The sequence below is a fragment of the Sylvia atricapilla genome, chromosome 10, assembly GCF_009819655.1.
Source record: "Sylvia atricapilla isolate bSylAtr1 chromosome 10, bSylAtr1.pri, whole genome shotgun sequence".
Classification (NCBI taxonomy): Eukaryota; Metazoa; Chordata; class Aves; order Passeriformes; family Sylviidae; genus Sylvia; species Sylvia atricapilla.
Genome location: NC_089149.1, coordinates 3633311 through 3650924, shown reverse-complemented (window position 1 = coordinate 3650924; position 17614 = coordinate 3633311). Strand labels below are relative to the sequence as shown.

Below are 17614 nucleotides of genomic sequence, written 5' to 3'. Positions count from 1 at the left end.
GTGCTGTGTCCAGCTCTGGGATATCAGTTTAGGAAGGATGTTGAGACGCTTGAGCACATCCAGAGGAGGCCAGGAGGCTGGTGAGGGGCTTGGAACACAAACCCTGTGAGAAATAACTGAGGGAGCTGGGATTTATCCTGGAGAAAAGGAGACTCAGAGGTGACCTTATCACTCTCTACAACTCCCTGAAAGGTGGCTGTGGTCAAGTGAGGGTTGGTCTCTTTCTCCAGGGAGCACTGACACAACCAGAGGACACAGCCTTAACCTGTGCCAACGGAAATACAGGCTGGATGTTAGGAAAAGGTTTTTTACAGAAAAGGTGATAAAGGACTGGAATGGTCTGCCCGGGGAGGTGGTGGAGTCACCGTCCCTGGATGTGTTTAAAAAAAGATTGGATTTGACAGTAGGTGCCATGGTTTAGTTGTGGTTGTTCAGTTAGGGCATGGGTTGGACTTGATGATCTTGAAGGTCTCTTCCAACCCAGTGATTCTGTTTATTAATTATTGGTGTTATGAAACAAAGAGCTCTCCCTTGGTGCCTTGGAGTGGCTGCCTGGAACAGAGGCTAGGCAAGATTAAGAGAGTAAGAGTAGGTATTTATTAAAAGCCTTCAGTAGGTGCACCTTGGGCAGTCAGAAGCCTCCCAGAGGCTACACCCAAGATGGACAACAGTCAAGTTTTTCAGACAATTATAAGTTTAGTCCATTTACATATCAACTGTAATCCTCCAATTACAATTTCAGGTAATGAAGTCATTTACTCCTACTTTGCCCCTCCTAATTCACTGTTTACATCTCTCAAGGTCTGACACAGCAAGGTGTCCTTGAGTTTCAGGCCCAGAGAGGAATTGTTTTGTCTGACCAAAATGTTAAGACAGTAGCTAACACTCTATATGGAGTTTTAGAGTTATACACTAAAGCAGTACAGGATTTGAAAAATATAAAAGCTAAATCCTAAGGCATCACCGTGTATCACAGTGGTTTGATAAATGAGGTGGAAACTGTTATATAAACAATTCTTTTTTTCCCCCCAAGTTTTCTCATCACTTTCATATATAAAAGTGTGCTTTCATTATTGATTTTTTTGATCGTGAGCTACAGACATGTTTTCTCTCGGGCTTCTGGTTTTAATATCCAAAGGGATCAGTGATAAAATACATGACTTATTAGGACTTGTGTGTATGGACTTAAAAAAACCCTCCACAATGAAGATAGTCATTGAATGTGCACCCAAAATGAATGGGAGCTTTGTCAAGGAGAGTGGAATTAGCTGTGTGGGTATTTTGAAGGCTTATACATCACGTTGTGAAAAAATAAATGGGATGTTAAAAGTGAAGGGATGCAATCTTCAAAGTCGTCGCGGGGAGCAGCCACCACCCTCATTCACTTAAGAGAGTGCTGTGTGTGCTCTGCCCTCGTGCAAAAATGGGCTCAATGTCCTCAACAGAATGGGCCAATTTTAAACTGAATATTAATATGTTTCTTGAACGAAGGGGGAGAACTCACGATAACTTTATTTTTTTTGCCATTATTTTTCCTGTGACATATTATCGAGTTTGGAGAATGGTTTTTAAATTGCACTGTTGAGGTCTCTATATCATCTCCAGAATGTGCAGGCGTTTGACACTGGCATATCGGTTTATCTGATCTTTTTGAAAACATGTCACCTTCTTTCAAGACGTGTTGTTATAGAAACATACCTTGATGGATTAGGTCTTTGAGTCTTGTCTGCTCTGATCCTATTCAGTGCACAGAATGGTGTCACGTTTGCTGACACGTAGAATTGGTTGAAAGGTTTGAAATTTGCTTACACAGAAGCAGAAATCCAAGGCTTTAATAACAGATTCTCTCGATTCCTAATCTGAATGAGGCTGATAATCACCCAGTGGGCTTAGAACCTTGGGGTGATCTTTGCAAAAGGTTTTTCATATAACCGTTCCTCCTGCACGAGCAAAGCTGGTTGGTACCAGCACTTCCAGTCCCACTCTTGTGTGTGTGTGTCAATCCCTGACATTGGCTGAATGCTTTTATTGAGATGATGTTGCACCAAAGCAGAGCCAGTAGGGCTGTATCGTGATGATGATTCCACTTGGGCTGTGCATCCAGTGCAGTTCAAATTGGGAAGAAGCCACTGAAGGTTGAGTTGCCTTATCAAACATTTTCTTATCACAGATACTGTGGCAAGATTTTCCCGAGATCTGCAAACCTGACCCGTCACCTGAGGACGCACACTGGAGAGCAGCCCTACAGGTACCACAGCCCTCACCCCTGTCTCTGCTGTGGCCAGGCTTTAGGGTCCCTGCCAATGCAGACATTTTCTGTGAATAAAGGCAAGGAATTTAACATCCTTGCTGCACCAGCTCCAGCCCTTCCCCCTTAGCTTTGGAGCCACCATTGCATTTTGGTCTCAGAGTTTTGTGCATTTGGTGCTGATCCTTGATGTTGAAGCTGCAGAAAAAGGAGAGAGTTTTGGTCTTAGTAAAGTTCTTTTGGCTGGGGCAGCTTCCCAACACAGTCCCCAAGTCCTGCCTTCGCTGGAAAGGTGGCAATGCTGAACCAGCATGATTGAAGTGATATTCAGTAGGGCTCATGGACATATTTTGCCTTGCAAAAAATGTTTTTTTATTGGAGTTCTGCAGTGTTATTTGCAGCCTAAAATTGGGTGGTTTATCAGTCATCTGATTTCTGAAAGGTCTCGCTTGCAAAGGTGTTATTGTATTTCTTTCTTTTCTGCCTAATCTGGATCCTTTCTGAGGTCTGCTTAACCAAAACCCATGTGGGTGTACTCTCCTGTTGATGAGAATATGTGTGCGATACTGAATCCAGGACAGTCACATGCAGAAATGTGTATAAATCTTCACCTTATTGAAAATGAAAGGCTAATTTAAGCCGGAAAAAGGCCAGTTCATGTTCCAGTAAAACAAATGCACAGATTTCTGCATTTTATGAGCTGTAAAGAGCAGAGTAAGCTCATTGTTTGTGAGATAACAATATGTTTTTTGCATCTAGTCTCTTTGGGAAATGAGATTCACATCTAATTTTATTGAAGGAAGGTCTTGATGCATGTTATACCCGTCCACTGCATAAAAGCCACAAGCAATTAGTAGCATAATGGGCGATTTCAGCAGTAAAAAAAAAAAAAATTGACATCATTGACAAGTGTAAGAGAGGCACGGGAGAAGTAAGAGATTGAAAAACTAAAGTGGTGAAGACTGTTGGCTAGCTGCCAGCCAGAGAATTTGGAATAGTTATAGTATGACTTAGTAATGGCTTAAAGAGCAATACAGTAAAGGCTTTAGGGACTCCAAATCGCTACAGAGTATGAAAACTGATGCCTCTGGTACCAGAGTGATAGACTAAACTACTCACATTGGCACAGTATTAAAGGTTGGGATTGTTTATTGCTGGTTTTTGCAAGATAACCGAATTTCCTCTGGGATTAGCAATCAAGCAAGCTAATTCCTCAAGAAAAGATTTAATCACACAGTATAATTTAGAATAGGAAAAGAAATAGCCCTTTTTACCTTATTTGAGCATTAGAAGAGATCTGTTTCATGTTTTTTCCAAAAGTGTTTAATTGTATTGTATTGGCAGCACATGAAACAATGGAGTTATTGCTCTACTGTTTTCAAACTTCCCAACTTTGCGTGCAACAGTTTTGAAAACATGGGACTCAATTACCATAGCTAATTTGATGCCATTAGCTCAGAAATATCATTCTTGTTTCTAGAGGCAGTATTTAAAATATAAAGTCTAATATGAATTAAAGCTGAAAACACCACCATAGAAGTTATGTCTCCATTCCAAGAGCACAGCTCTCCAGTTAGCCAAAACTTGTCTTTATGTCAGGGAGGACTGAGCCTCAGTAGGGAGCGAGGAACTGTGGTTGGGTGCTGAGACTGAGCCCAGAAGGCTCGTCATGTATCTTAGGACAAATATTTCATTTCCAGCTACTAACAAACTCTTTCCTACCCGCTTGATTTGGTGGTTTTTTTTTTTTCAGATGCAAATACTGTGACAGATCCTTTAGCATATCCTCTAACCTGCAGAGACATGTGCGTAACATCCACAATAAAGAGAAGCCGTTCAAGTGTCACTTGTGTGACAGGTGTTTTGGTCAACAAACCAATCTTGACAGACATCTAAAAAAGCATGAGAACGGGAACATGTCTGGTATGTTCTGAATTTTCCCTCCTGTCTCTTCCCTCCCCAGCCTGCCCCACGTCCCATGAGGAGGGACTGCCCATTCCCTGTCAGTGCTGCCCATGTCCACAGGCACACGCTGCTCCAATGGGTGGGGGGGTTGCAAAAGACATTTAAAGTGCTTTGAAAATCCCAGCATAAACTCTCCCCTTGTATGACTTAAGACCATTGGATGGTGTCTTTTCTTTTTGGTTTTAATTAAGCCAAGCTATAGCGTTTTGAGAACAGACTGGGAAAATTGGTTTAATCCCATCTCTGCAATCACTTGGATCTCAATAGAAGTCCCAGATTTAGAGTCTCAGGGGACGCTCTAAAAGATTTTTCTGGCACCTTCTGAAATATTCCCACTGTCAGGGGCTGAAAAGCACTGGCTATTATGGAGCTAATGGTGCCTCTCAATCCCCAAAGCAAATTGGTCACTGTGCACAGCAGCAGCACAGGCAGTGGCAGGAGGGATGTCATTGGGCTAGTTTGGGTGTCTGCAGGGTTTAATGAAAACCCTCTCTGCAGTCCTTTCAGTCTGCATTTTGCCTCAATGGAGATAACCAGGGGCATGCAGTGAAAGCAGAGCTGTCCCCAGTGCTCAGAGAAAGTTTTCTGACACTGGTCTCTCAGTGCTAATGAACCTGGGTGATAATGTCAATGGCTGCTCCATATTTTGAACAAATCTGCATAATTGATAGCTAAAAATTAAGTTCCATTTGCTCAGTTGAGCCCTTGGTCTAAGAAGGACAATTATCAATGGACAGTCTTGGAATCACAAGGAGCAGGAGGGAGATGTTGAAATAGAGACATGGCAAAAATATAAATTATAAATTATAAATCATGGAATTGGTACCCAGCATCCAACCAAGTCATTTTGGCTGGAAATCACCTTTGCCCATGAATAATTACTAATTACTGGGTTTATGGCCAAAAGATGATAGTCCACACTCACCAACTTTTGGCTGTCACCTGTTTTAACCAGAGTTTCAATTTCATTTTGATTTAAATGATTAAATATAGAAAATGTAAAGGAGCAGCAACAGACGTCATATGTTTTGCTTTAAGGTACTGCAACATCTTCACCTCACTCAGAACTGGAAAGCACAGGGGCAATCCTAGATGACAAGGAAGACTCTTACTTCACAGAAATTAGGAATTTCATTGGAAACAGCAACCACAACAATCAATCCCCCCGAAACTCAGAGGAGAGGTGAGTTGTGTCTGATCTGCCTTCAGAAGGTGCCCAGTGCTCCTTTTCCAGGTCTGCGGACCTGATTGTTCACTTTTGATGATGTCTGGAGCAAGAGTTATTTTAGAATCTGGTTGCTTCAGTGGCCACCTTGGTGTCTTAGGAAAAGAAATGTGTTGATTCCCTCCCCACTGTGTATGAAGATGTTCCATGTGGCAGATGCTGGTTGAGATTTGAACTGTGAACACATTTCTCCTTGTATCTGGAGCTCTCAGTTTCAGGCTCCCACCGTTGATTTAAGTCTGCTGAAAAAATCCCTTCTCTTCACATTCACGGCAGAACAGGTGAATTCTACATCCTGTGGCTAAACGTATGGAGCCTTAGGATTTAAGTGCAATTTAAATGTGTAATTAATTAAGTAGACCAAGCTAAATTCTTGGATCAAATGAAAGATTGCAGCTGAAAGTCCTTTCCCGTAAGTAACTCAATCCCAAGAAAGATGCTGAGTAGCCAAAAGCCCGTGAGGCTGCGGGTGGGCGTTGGGAGTCCACAGAGCTCCAGCATGTGAGAGAGCTTTTTCTACTAAGATTTATTAAGTATATGGGTGTTTGAATTCTTCTGAACTAACAGAAGAGAGACCACTTCTAAATATTTTCAGTTAATAAAAGTACAGCTAAGCAGAAAAGGCTGTGGGATGGAGCCCCACACATTTCTTTGGGATTGGTGTTGCATTATGCATTATTTTCCCTTTTGAGTTGGCGTTACATTATCAACATCAAAAAATTCTTGCTGTTGGTGACAAACTTTGCTGTCTCCTCAATTTCTAGATGCCTTTGTGAAGGGATCAAAAGGGTGGACACAACACAATTTCTACAAAAGTATTGGATTAAGTGATTACATGCATATTCAAATTTCATTCCATCTTGATTGGCAATGAGGGCTTGGGATTTTTTCTTTGCACATCTGGTCTCAACATGTCCTCCGACAGGAAGTCAGCAAAGTGGAAAGGTTGCTGGGTTGTGCAGTGTTTCCTTTCTAAATTTGGCACTTCAGACTGCTCTTGACGGATATTTTATCCCTGGCAAATTGCTGCATTTGAAAGCATAATTAGGGAATCTGTTTTCTTAATCACATGGCTTTTGTTACTTTGGTTGTAGTCCATCTCCCTTTCATTTCTAGCAGCCTCAATTGAGCATAACAAGCAAGTTGGCAGCCCAAACTGCGCTCAACAATTTCTTATTTCTGTCTATTTAAATAAAAGATGATAAAGAGATATTTCTCTGATGATCTTAGAGGGAGGTGGCTGCTTCAGCTCTCCCTGTTCTGCACAACCTCAGATTTTTTTGATACTGTTCTAAAGACAGACCGTTCCCTAGAGCATTTTTTTCAATGCAATACTAAACTCATGGCAGTCGGCTGGAATTTGCTCAGAAAATAGATGAAACGCTAATGTGTTCAGGAAAACGATGCTGTTATTGTGGCAGAAACCAGCTTTGCTCCTCAGAAAGTCCATCAGTTACAGCAGAAAGTCAAATGTTAAACACCAACAAGGCTATGAGGGTTCGTCTTATCTCGCTCTAACTTTGGGTCTACCCCATATTGTCCCGCACAGTTTGAAGCACATGGAGTCTAAAGCAAACTGCGTGCGGACAATGAGGTTTCCATTTTTATAACTGTATTCCTGGAAGAGTTAAGGACCTTTTGCACAATGAGAACAATAGATGAATCAAGGCCTCTGTGCTGCATGACGTGGTGGGGGCAGATACAGTGGTAGCATGAATTTTGGGGGGGGCTCCACTGGGTGCAGCTCATTCACATCGCCGAGCCTCTGGTTGGGCGCTCATTGAGGCCGTGATGCCAAATTCCTTTGGCTCTCCTCTGATGGGATGGACACAGTGCAGCTTTGGATGCTCTGGACCCTGCAGGGTTGAGACCATTACCAAAAGAGCCCCTACTTCAGCGTGGGTATTATGTCCTTGATAAAAATCCCGTAGGAAGTAGTTAAGAGGAGTCATTGTCTGAGAGCAAAGGGCAGCATAATAACGGCGTGTAGACCAAATGGTTTTCCATGTGTGTATTGCTGTAATTACTCATTTAATAAGAATAAATGCACTTAAATTGCCATATGACCTTTCTTTTCATTGCTTTTTACCCTCCAAATCAGTCAATAACCTAGTTCAGCACGAAGGCAATACTGTAGTCCACACTTCAGGTCTCCAGCTGAAGTCCTTTAGGTTGCCATATATGAAATCCATACATTCAGTGAAGCAAAATGGCTTCCAAAGGGGTGGTATTGTGCAAAATTAATTATGCATGTAATTTGGACCTTAAAACTCTGAATGCAATATTCATTTTTTTTGCTTAAAAATGCCAGATCCAAGTTTCAGAGTTTCTTGGCCCCTACAGCTTCTGTTAAAAGGCAGTGAGTTGTTTTGCCCAGACTACATGTATGATTGGAAACTTGAGATGAAATAATGCATGAGAAAATTTGGAATGGTTATCTGAACATGCCTCTGTTAGAACAGTAGTTTTAGCAGGATAACAGGAAAATCCCATGCTGATGGTGCTGCAATATCCCACTGATTTCTGAGTGAATTTTCTCCAATATTGCCTAAATATCTGAAGATAAGCAAGATATAAAATACTTTATTCTTCTGGGACCGACACTTTTCAGATCTGCCTCCAAGAGCCTGATGAGGAGCTTTCATATCTGATTTGTGTTTACAGCTTGCATTTGTTTTGGTACTTTCAGAATGAATGGCAGCCACTTTAAGGATGAAAAAGCCATGATAGCCAGCCAGAACTCGGATCTGTTGGATGACGAGGAGGCAGAAGATGAAGTAATGATGGATGAAGAGGACGAAGAGAGCGAAATGGCAGGGAAAGGAGTCAAAGAGCCCGTGACGAGTGACATGCATGAGGGCACTCCCGAGGAGGATTACGAGGAAACGACTACTTTGGACATGAACTGCAAAGCTTCCCCTGGCAGGTTGGTTCCTTCTGAGTACTGGGGTGCCCGATAGGCGGGATGAAAACAATGAGCCATACAAGAGTGCCAGCACCAAACCGGCTGCCGTGGGAACCGGCCCGGAGCAGCCGCTTCCCACTCACAATAGCAACGTGTGTCTGTGTTTGGGTCAACACCAGCCCTGCTTTCAGCCTCTTCGTGCAGCCTTGGAGGCCTTGTTAGGAAAACTGGCTGTGCTTGGGGAGCTATTGTGAGGTTCTGGGTGAGACAGGAAGCAGGGTGAGACAGTTCCATGGGAGAGACGTTATCTGCTCTGTGAGCCGTCCTGGATCTTTCCTAATGGCCTTGCAAAAGGCTGTGGAGACACCATGAGAGAGGCAAACTCTCCCTCCCCCACTAAACTGCCCTTTCTTCAGAACAGAAAATGGAATTTCTTTTCTTTCAGGATCGCTGTTCCATGAGGCAAGGTGGTCTGTGAATGTGAGAAAGGGGGAAATGGCTCAGATGCGTAAATCTGAGAAGATGAGGGAACGCAGAGAGGATCATTTAATTGACATTTAAAACTTCCATGGTGTTTTTGTAGGTATAAAGAAGAGGAGTATAGTAAGACTGGACTTTCGGCTTTGGACCACATAAGGCACTTCACAGATAGCCTCAAAATGAGGAAAATGGAAGAAAATCAATACAGTGAAGCTGAATTGGCAGCTTTCAATGCTTCCCAGCTGCCAGAGGACCTCAAGCAACCGTTGTACAGGAAATCCAAATCCCAGGTAAAAGCTTAACTCAGTTAAAATGTTATTGTCACCAAATACCCGCAGGATTAAGCTGTTAGTGTGTGGCAGGAAGGGTTGTTCCAGCTTTGTCAGAAAGGGCTGTGCTCCATGTCCAAAAACCTCAGGCTCACCCAACATCCCAGAGACATGGCAGGGTGCTCTGCTCCCTGAGAACACAAGATTTCCATACCTTTTTCTTACTTTTTTTACTATTTTTGTTCTGCGTGCTGCCCACAGAAATGGCATGGTAAGAACTAGTCCCACTCTGCTGACACTGGTGCTGTGGGGTTTAGCTGCAGCCTCAAAGGGATGTGATCTTCTGGCTGGCTTGGCATTTTGGCATTTTTTATAGTCTGTTGGATGGTACCACCTCTAGGTCCTCAGTGTGTTTTACAAATAGCAATAACTGAAATGGTATCCTCGTGCTATTTCTTGCCGTTTTCTAAACATTAATTAATTAAAACGGGTTTTTTTAGCCCCTTTGAAAGATTCCTGTTTCAAAAACTGCAGAGTATGCATGTAGGAAAGGTCAGCAAAGGAGACTGTTATATTTGCTGAAATACAGGACGAGACAAGGGATAATGTGATTCCTCAGCCTCTTGAAAAGAGCCTCTTGTGCCAAGAATCCGAAGGCAAAGGAGACTTTGGGACCTTGTCGACTATCAAAGGTTTCTCTGAGCTTTGTGCAACCAGATGAAAGCAGAAATTATTATTACTATTAGTGAGTCAAAAGTGTCAGTGAAAGGGCTGACAGTGGTTTTTACCTAAAGCATTTTGTTGGGGTGGGTTTTTTTGAACTAAATAGAGCCCAGTGGCTGCAGCCTGACTGCTGCCCTGACTGCGCAGGGAGCAGGAGCTCAGATCCCCACCACAGTGTCATTGTAGGACACAAAAGAAAGATGAGAGACTCCAAATATTTCAGAAGAGAAAGAGCATAGAAAAAAGCCTTTATTATTTAATAATTATTTTATAAGGTGTTCTGATACAGACTTAACCTGGTTGGTGAATAGGAACGACACCTCTCTAATCCCACTGGTTAAACCAGAGAAACAGCGAAACACCACCTGGAGAAAGATTGTTCTGAGAAAGGAGAGTTGTTTGCAAAGATTGTTTTGAGAAGAAGCTTTCTTGAGAAAATTTTTCCTTGGGGGGGAAAAAAAGTTAGCAGCTGCTAGCAGGCTAAAAAATCTCTCAGACCCAGAAATATCAGGCCCCACACTGCGGGAAGTGTGACCTCCTTGTCCTCCTTGTGTCCCCGTGCAGGCCTATGCCATGATGCTCTCTCTCTCCGACAAGGACTCCCTTCATTCTGCATCCCACAGTTCTCCCAACATGTGGCACAGTATGGCCAGAGCCGCCGCGGAATCCAGCGCCATCCAGTCCATCAGCCACGTATGACACTGAGGAGTCTTACCCAGGATGGGACCAAGTCCAAACCCAGTAGCATGGCTCTTTCATATATGACTATTTAAAAGACTGCTGAGCAGAATGCCTTATAAATCTGCAGGGTCACTCATTTAAAGTCCGGTGACCTTAAACTGAATAATTTTAAAAAAAGGAAAAAAAAAAAAAAAAAAGAAAGAAACTATTTATTCTCAATATTTTGTTTTGCACAGCAAAGGCAGCTGCTGACTTCTGGAGGATCAATGCGACTTAAAAGAAAAAAATAAAATAAAATAAAATAAAAAAAAGATTTCAGTGGATTATGTAAACGGAGCCGGGAAAAAGTGTCTTCCAGTTCACCCGGCTTTGAGGGGCAGGGGCAGAAGGGTTAAGACTGCATTGATACACACATGGGCACTCCTTTAAAGTAGGAACTGAATTGATTTTCTTTTTGTATAAGATAGTTTGACACAGGATTGGGAACAGTTGCTTTTATGTACAAATCTCTTCATTAAAGCTTTATGCATTTTAGCCCTTCAAAGAAAGAAAATAGTTCTATGAAATGCACACTATCCATCGTAAATGTAGAAAGAAGTAACAGGGAATATTTTGTTCTCTCCGTAATTCTTTTGCCTTCTCAACTGCGTTGTTTAAAAAAAAAAAAAAAGGAAACCAAGGAGAAAAAAAAAAAACTGACAGAAAAAGAAAGAACTCTGAGAAACAATACATAAGAGGCTTGTGTATATTGTAAACTATGAATGTTCACTACTCCAAGAAGCTAAATCATCCAGATAATTCCGTGAAAGCACCGCGTTCATCGACAGCACCACTAGTTCGAATCATTGTAAGGAGATTTTTAATTTTCGACAATCATGTCACTGTTTTGTTGTATCGTTTCCTTTCCCCCCTACCCTCTTGATTTCTCCTTTGTGTTGTGTGTACCGTGTATTTATTTGTTGGCAAACGATTGTTTGTTGATTACAGAAGCACTGTTCCTGTAACAAACAGCACTGCTCCAGTCTCCCACTGCGTTACGATGTAAGGCACCCATGTACTTCCAAAAAAAGTGAGGTGAACTGATCTGTGTATATGGGAGTGCAAAACAGTGTTTGAAATTTTCTTACATTCCTCTTTTATTTTTTTTTGTTTTTGCCTTTTAATGAACTAAATAACTAATAGATGCGACTTAGTTTTGTTCTGTTTTTTTTTTTTTTTTTTGTAATACAGTAAATTGATTCGATTGTATAAACAGTTATAATTTCTTCATGAAAGCATGATTCTTCTGATTAAAAAAAACTGTACCCAATATTTTATGCTGGTTGTCTGCGAGCTTGTGTGATGTTATGTTCATGTTAATCCTATTTGTAAGATGAAGTGTTCCAAATTTATGTTTTAAAAAAATAAATAAATAACGGAAGGTATTCAGTTATTTTTGGGGGTTTTTTTGGCCTTTAGTGAGGGACCAGATTTATTTTTTCCTTTTGTTTATAATCTCATTTTGAAATAATCGGCAAGTTGAGGTACTTTCTTTAAATGCTTTGTACAATGTAACTGTTACGCATTTCAGTACATTACTATGGGAGGATCAACTTAAAAAAAAAAATAATAAAGGACTACAAAACTGAAGGGATCTATTTCCTTTTTGTCTTGGTTTTGTCTGAATTGAGGGGAAAAAAAAAGAAAAAAAGAAAAGGGGGCATTTTCTCCGCAGCAAAGATGGATCTGTGAGGTCATGAGGGCAAACAGAGGATGGGGCACTGGGAGGTGTCTTGGACTTGGCCATGAAATGTGGGACACGAACCAGAGCCTCTCAATAGACCGACTGTTGGAGGGGGTTAGTGAAGTCCTTTAAGTCTCCAAACACTACCTTGGAAAAGAGGGATATTTAGGTCATTTCACAGAAGAGGTTGGTGCAGTGTCACCTTCAAAGGCTCCTTTGGAGTTTGAGTTTTGCCTGCGTGCTGCTTGGGGGGACAACACTGGGGAAGCAGTGGCTTATGCATAGTGAAATGTTTATATTTGATCAGCAAGGTGATCAAAATCCATGGTTGAGAAGCTAAATGAGCCTCCAACTGCATAAAATGAGTCTTTTGGAGTCTAAAAGTGGGGGGAAAAGAGCATTTTAATTTGTGTTCAGATCTGAAGCCCTGGTTTTGGGCAACCTGTGGAGGAGGGATGTCAGGAAAAGCCAGCATTTTCCCAGGGAATGCCCATCTTGCTGCTTTTCTCATCAGCAGAGATGAGATGCTCCTCTCTCAGCCTGTGCCAGTGCACAAAGACCCCTTGTAGCTCATAAGATATTTAAGTTATATTTCAGAATAATTGGTATGTGTCATTCTTGTGTCGTGGGCTTGTTTGCTTTGCTCATTCAGCTTGAGAGCCTTCTGCACAAGTTGGTGGCAAGCTGAGACCTACACCCCAGTGGTTTTCATGCAGGAAGCCTAAACCCCACCTAAACCCCACCTGGAAAAAGATGTAAATAGACAAAAAAAAAGAAATCCCATGTGCATATTCCTGTACTGCGCTGGCCTGAGGCAGTGGCCAGGTACATAATGCAGATAATTGCATAAATAGGTTATTATTTCTAGTGCAGTTAAAAGTCACTGTGAAACTTGGTTTTAGGTTTCTGCCAAATACAGAGAACAAATAGATTAATCAAGTCAAGTTTTATCTGCAAACAACTTTCCAGATCGTTTTCCCCTTTAATTTTGATGCAATGACAGTTCTTATCAGCTCTGCTCTCACCTGCCCTAGATGAAAGAGGGTTTGGAAGGTGGAGAAAGGGTGGGACAGTCTCCCCTGGGTTTAATGTTCTGGGTTACAGTAGCCCACGGATCATAGACCTGTCAGAAAAGGAACTTGAGCTGAGCTCAGGGTTAGTTCAACCTGCCCATAACCAGGTCTGGGGACCATTAGGGAGCCACTGCTGCCAATCCCTGGGCTGATTTTCCCATTGGTTGTCTGGGAGTTGGTATTTTCTTGTCACAGTATCCCACCCAGCAGCAGTGCCCATGGGGTTTGAGGAGCAGGGGGAACAAAGTGTATTTCTGTAGTATTTCTGTAATATCTGTAAAACCTATGGGGTTTGAGGAGCAGGGGGCACAAAGTGTATTTCTGTAATATCACGAGTCCTTCAACCCCATATGTAGATCCCTTATGTTCAGCTCCATGGTAGATCCCTTACCACTACCTCTATTTTCATTGCCTTGTCTCAGTGCCAGAGTTGTTCACCCAGAGGAACAGCTGAAAAGCAAACCCAGATTTGATTACTCATCTCATCCCGCAATAAACAGAAAAAAAAATGGATAATTTTTGTCTTTGTGTCATACCCTCCCCAGTGGACCACACAGGTGCAATTGTCCAAATGCAAACAGATGCTGAGTGAGAGTTGATGTTTCTGGCTTTCTGCTACAGTGATTTAAATTTTTTTTTAAGGAAAAAAGAAGTCAATACTCTTCAAAAATTCCTTCAGCTCATTTCAGCATCATCCTACTGTTCACCCCACTGTAGTATTTTTCTGTAAGTCAACAAATCATTCCCATGTGATCCAGCAGCCTTCCTAGATGGAGGAGCTGCCCATTACCCTCTCAGTTCCTATCTGCAGAACCGAACAAAGCCCCTGCATGACAAGATGATTAATCAATATTTCACCCTGGCCCAGCTCCTCAATACCCCTGTGGGACTCAGCCGCCGTTCCCGTGTCAGCTGCTGTTTCCAAGGGGTTCATTTGTGGAGTAATGGGAAGGGAAGTTATTATAAAAGCATTTGCAGGGCTGCTTTTTGCTCAGCTATACAGTTTGGCCCGTTGCTCCATGAGTGTCTTGAAGTTTAAAACTTTCTGTCTCTCACTTGTGGAGGCTCCCTGTGAGCTCCTGGATGGCTCTGCTGTGCTCTCTGCCTCCCAGCTATATTTAGTCCCAGTTGTGGTTTTGCTGCTCAATCCTAAAGTGGTGTGGAAAAGTCACTTTTAAAGATGCTTCCAGTAATGATTTAAACAAAACAAAGGTATACAGCAGCAAGCAGAAACTCCTTTTTCCATGTCAAAGCCCACGTTCCTTGCCAGGACTCCAGTTAGCAGGAAAATGTTTTCTGCAGCCTGGCCAAAACCAGCCTTTCTCCCGTCCATTGACTGGCTCTGTAGGTCTGTGAATACACCTAGTCTGGGGCTGGCAAGAGCCAAATTAATTCAACTTCTGTTTCTGTACAGAAAATGCTGCCAGCTGTAGGAAAGGCTCAACTCAAGTTCATTTAGGCAAGTCTGGGGAGATGGTGAACATCAAATAAAAAGCAAAAAATAACTACTGTCTCCCTCCTCTTTTCCACTTTTTTTTCCCTGATTCAGACTCATTTGCTGCTAGAGGAAAACAAATTTCAGCAAAACTATCCCAGAACCTAGATTTTAATGAAACTAACATTTAGATAATCCCTGAAAAGAGGCCCCACTGCCACACAGTGATCCAGGAACTCATCTTGCAAGCCTTTATCCCAAAACTGCTGCCTCAACTTTGCTTGGGAGTGGTTGCCCCTCTAGGTAAAAACATAAACCAGACTGAACACAGATCCTTCTGCATGGTGGAAGCAAAGCCTGCTTTTTTTAATCCAAGCCTGATTTTTTTAGTCCAAGTCCACATTTTAAAAGCGATTGAAGCTATGTATACTTATCAATCCATTTGGGGAAGGTTGGGGAACCTTTTATTATGAAAGGTGCTGTGGAAACATGAAAGTGTTGTGGTACAATGAGTTTAGCAGCCTGAGTGGGGGGTCTGAGAGAAGGCACCTCCAGCAGGCACTTGCCTCTTCCCTGCTTTATTTTAATACTAATTAATTCCAGAAAAAGCTAAAAAAAATCTGATGAAATGCTAGACTTCTAAGAAAAAGGTTTTGCTCAAGAGTCTTCAAGCAGGCCTCCCAGCTTGGGAGGGTCTAGTGGGAGAGAAGAGGGTTAGTGGTGATTTTGATGCTTAAATTATCAGTAATTAAGAAGTTGATTTTCGGGGATTGAGGAAAATTTTAAACAGCTGCTTCTTTCGGGCCTTTTTTACTCCTCATTTTCATGAGCATGTGCTAAGGCAATCTGGAAAATATATTTAGATCCATCTTATGCTGTGTCAAGACCCCAGCATCTGTACCTTGGGGCAGATACGTGTGAGATAGGCGAGGGTGGATGTGCCAGCACACACATGTGGAAGCGTTCAATTTGTAACATGATTACAGCCCCAGCACAAAGCCCGCTTGATACCTGTGGCAGGCTGGTTTCATGGCGAGCGCAGAAAACCCTCCAAGATCATGTCATGTTTCACATCAGCAGCCAACCCAAACTGGAGGAGTGGAGCTTTAATTCCTGGGGAATCTCTTTCAGCGGGCGCGTGTCAGGCTCAATTAAGGCGGGCTGGCGCTAATTGGGGTGAGGAATGCAAAGGGGGGTAACGTGGTCCTGGAGCAAAGCAGCCCCTTTGTCCAGGCCACACCAGCCTGTCTGTCTTCCCCAGGGTGGCCACTGGAGGAACTCCTGCTAGAAAACCTCCTGGAAAATTCACAAGTGGAGGGAGAGATTTCAGAGTGGGTAAGGGAGCTCGGGGTGCTCAGCAGCAGCTCGCTCTGGGGTCTCCTACACTGGAGTTGCCATCAGAGGAGAGGAAGGTGCTGAGCTGCCTTCTCCACACACAGAATGCAAACCTGACATCAGCATCCTCCAAAGATCCTCTCTCATCTCGTCTTTCTCCACTCCCAAAATAAAAAGTTTTGGTTTTTGTTTTTTTGGTTTTTTTTTTTTTTTTTTAGTCTGAATTGCTGATACACTAGGAAAAATAAAATAAAATTGAGGCATGAGCTGAGATGTTGAAATTAATTTAAATATTCAACCTCCCCTGAATTTCAGAGGGCTTTATGTGAAAATCCCAGCAGACTCAGTATCAGGTCATTCCATAATCCAAGTGAAAGTAAAGCATTAAAGGACAAAAGGTTATGGTCAAATTCAAAACTGATTCCTACAAATATTTGAAAGATTTTTGATCTTCCTAATTAAGGAACCAAGTGTTTTACTTTACCCAACTGTTTCATAGAGTCATGTAGAGTCATAAAATAGTTTGCATTAAAGGGGACCTTTAAAGACTATCCAGTTCCAGCCGCTCTGCCATGGGCTGGGACACTTCCCACAACCTGGCCTTGGACACTTCCAGGGCCAGGGCAGCCACAGCTTTTCTGGGCAACCAGAGGCCCCATCACCCGCATTATAAAAAAGCTCTTCTTTATGTCTAGGCTAAATCTATCTTCTTTTAGTTTAAAACCATCGCTCCTTGTCCATTTAAACTACTCGTTAGAGTCTGTCCCCTGTCCCCTGTGTCTGCAGGGGCCTGTTGGAACCAGCCTGGATCTTCTTTTGAATTCATCTCCCATCTGAGCATGGTCAGGAATATTTTCTATCATCCAGCCTCGGGCTCAGGTCTTAAGAGAGGAAAATCTTTGCCACTCTCAGACTAATGAGAGGTCCTAGTACATTGACACGTTACCCATCCTCAGGAGGGATTCCCAGAGCTGTGAAGTCCAGTCAGCTGCAGTCACACTGATGTAATAAAAGCTTGGTTCAGAAGGACCCACAGCCCCTCTGCTCTGTGCAACCACAAGCCACAAAACCCTTTGCAATCCACCATAACGAAGGAGAGACCTTTATTACACTTAGTCTTGATTCCCTGGTACTCCCTGGAAGCAGTTCTGCTGTTTTTATTACTTAAGAGCTATTAAAACCTTAACCACTGCATGGAGCAACTCGCTCCAGCTTTACACTCATCCATAAAAACTTTGGGAGATCAAGAACTGCTTTTGGGACCTAACGCCCTGACAGCTGAGGAGTGCCAGAGTCAGGTGTGAATTTGTCCCTGCCCTGGCTGAGCACAGAGACCAGGCTGAGAGGTGCTGAAGGGCAGGAGCATGGCTTGTAGCTGAGCTTTTTCCCATGCTTTTCTTTGCTGCCTGTAAGGAAGGACAAGGAGTGGGATGCCAGTGACCTCTCCTTCCCCTCGTGCCGGCCGTAAGCCAAGCTCTGAACATGCCACCCTCTGTCAGCTTAGGAAACAGCAAAGCTGGACAGAAAGCCACTATTTGCAGAACAAATTAGA

The 17614-nt window shown here is 42.7% G+C and overlaps 1 protein-coding gene across 7 annotated transcripts in view; it reads left to right on the top strand.

Moving 5' to 3' along the window:
• The window catches only part of MECOM (MDS1 and EVI1 complex locus), a 331427-nt gene extending 319294 nt beyond the window's left edge, over positions 1 to 12133 (top strand). For all 7 annotated transcript variants that reach the window (XM_066325706.1, XM_066325705.1, XM_066325708.1 and 4 more), the window contains 6 exons: positions 2171 to 2248; positions 4002 to 4171; positions 5252 to 5396; positions 8128 to 8364; positions 8927 to 9113; positions 10380 to 12133. In XM_066325706.1, the coding sequence (XP_066181803.1) occupies positions 2171 to 2248; positions 4002 to 4171; positions 5252 to 5396; positions 8128 to 8364; positions 8927 to 9113; positions 10380 to 10514 (952 nt within the window). In that variant the 3' untranslated portion in view covers positions 10515 to 12133. The remainder of the gene's footprint in view (positions 1 to 2170; positions 2249 to 4001; positions 4172 to 5251; positions 5397 to 8127; positions 8365 to 8926; positions 9114 to 10379) is intronic.
• The last annotated feature ends 5481 nt before the right edge of the window (positions 12134 to 17614 follow it).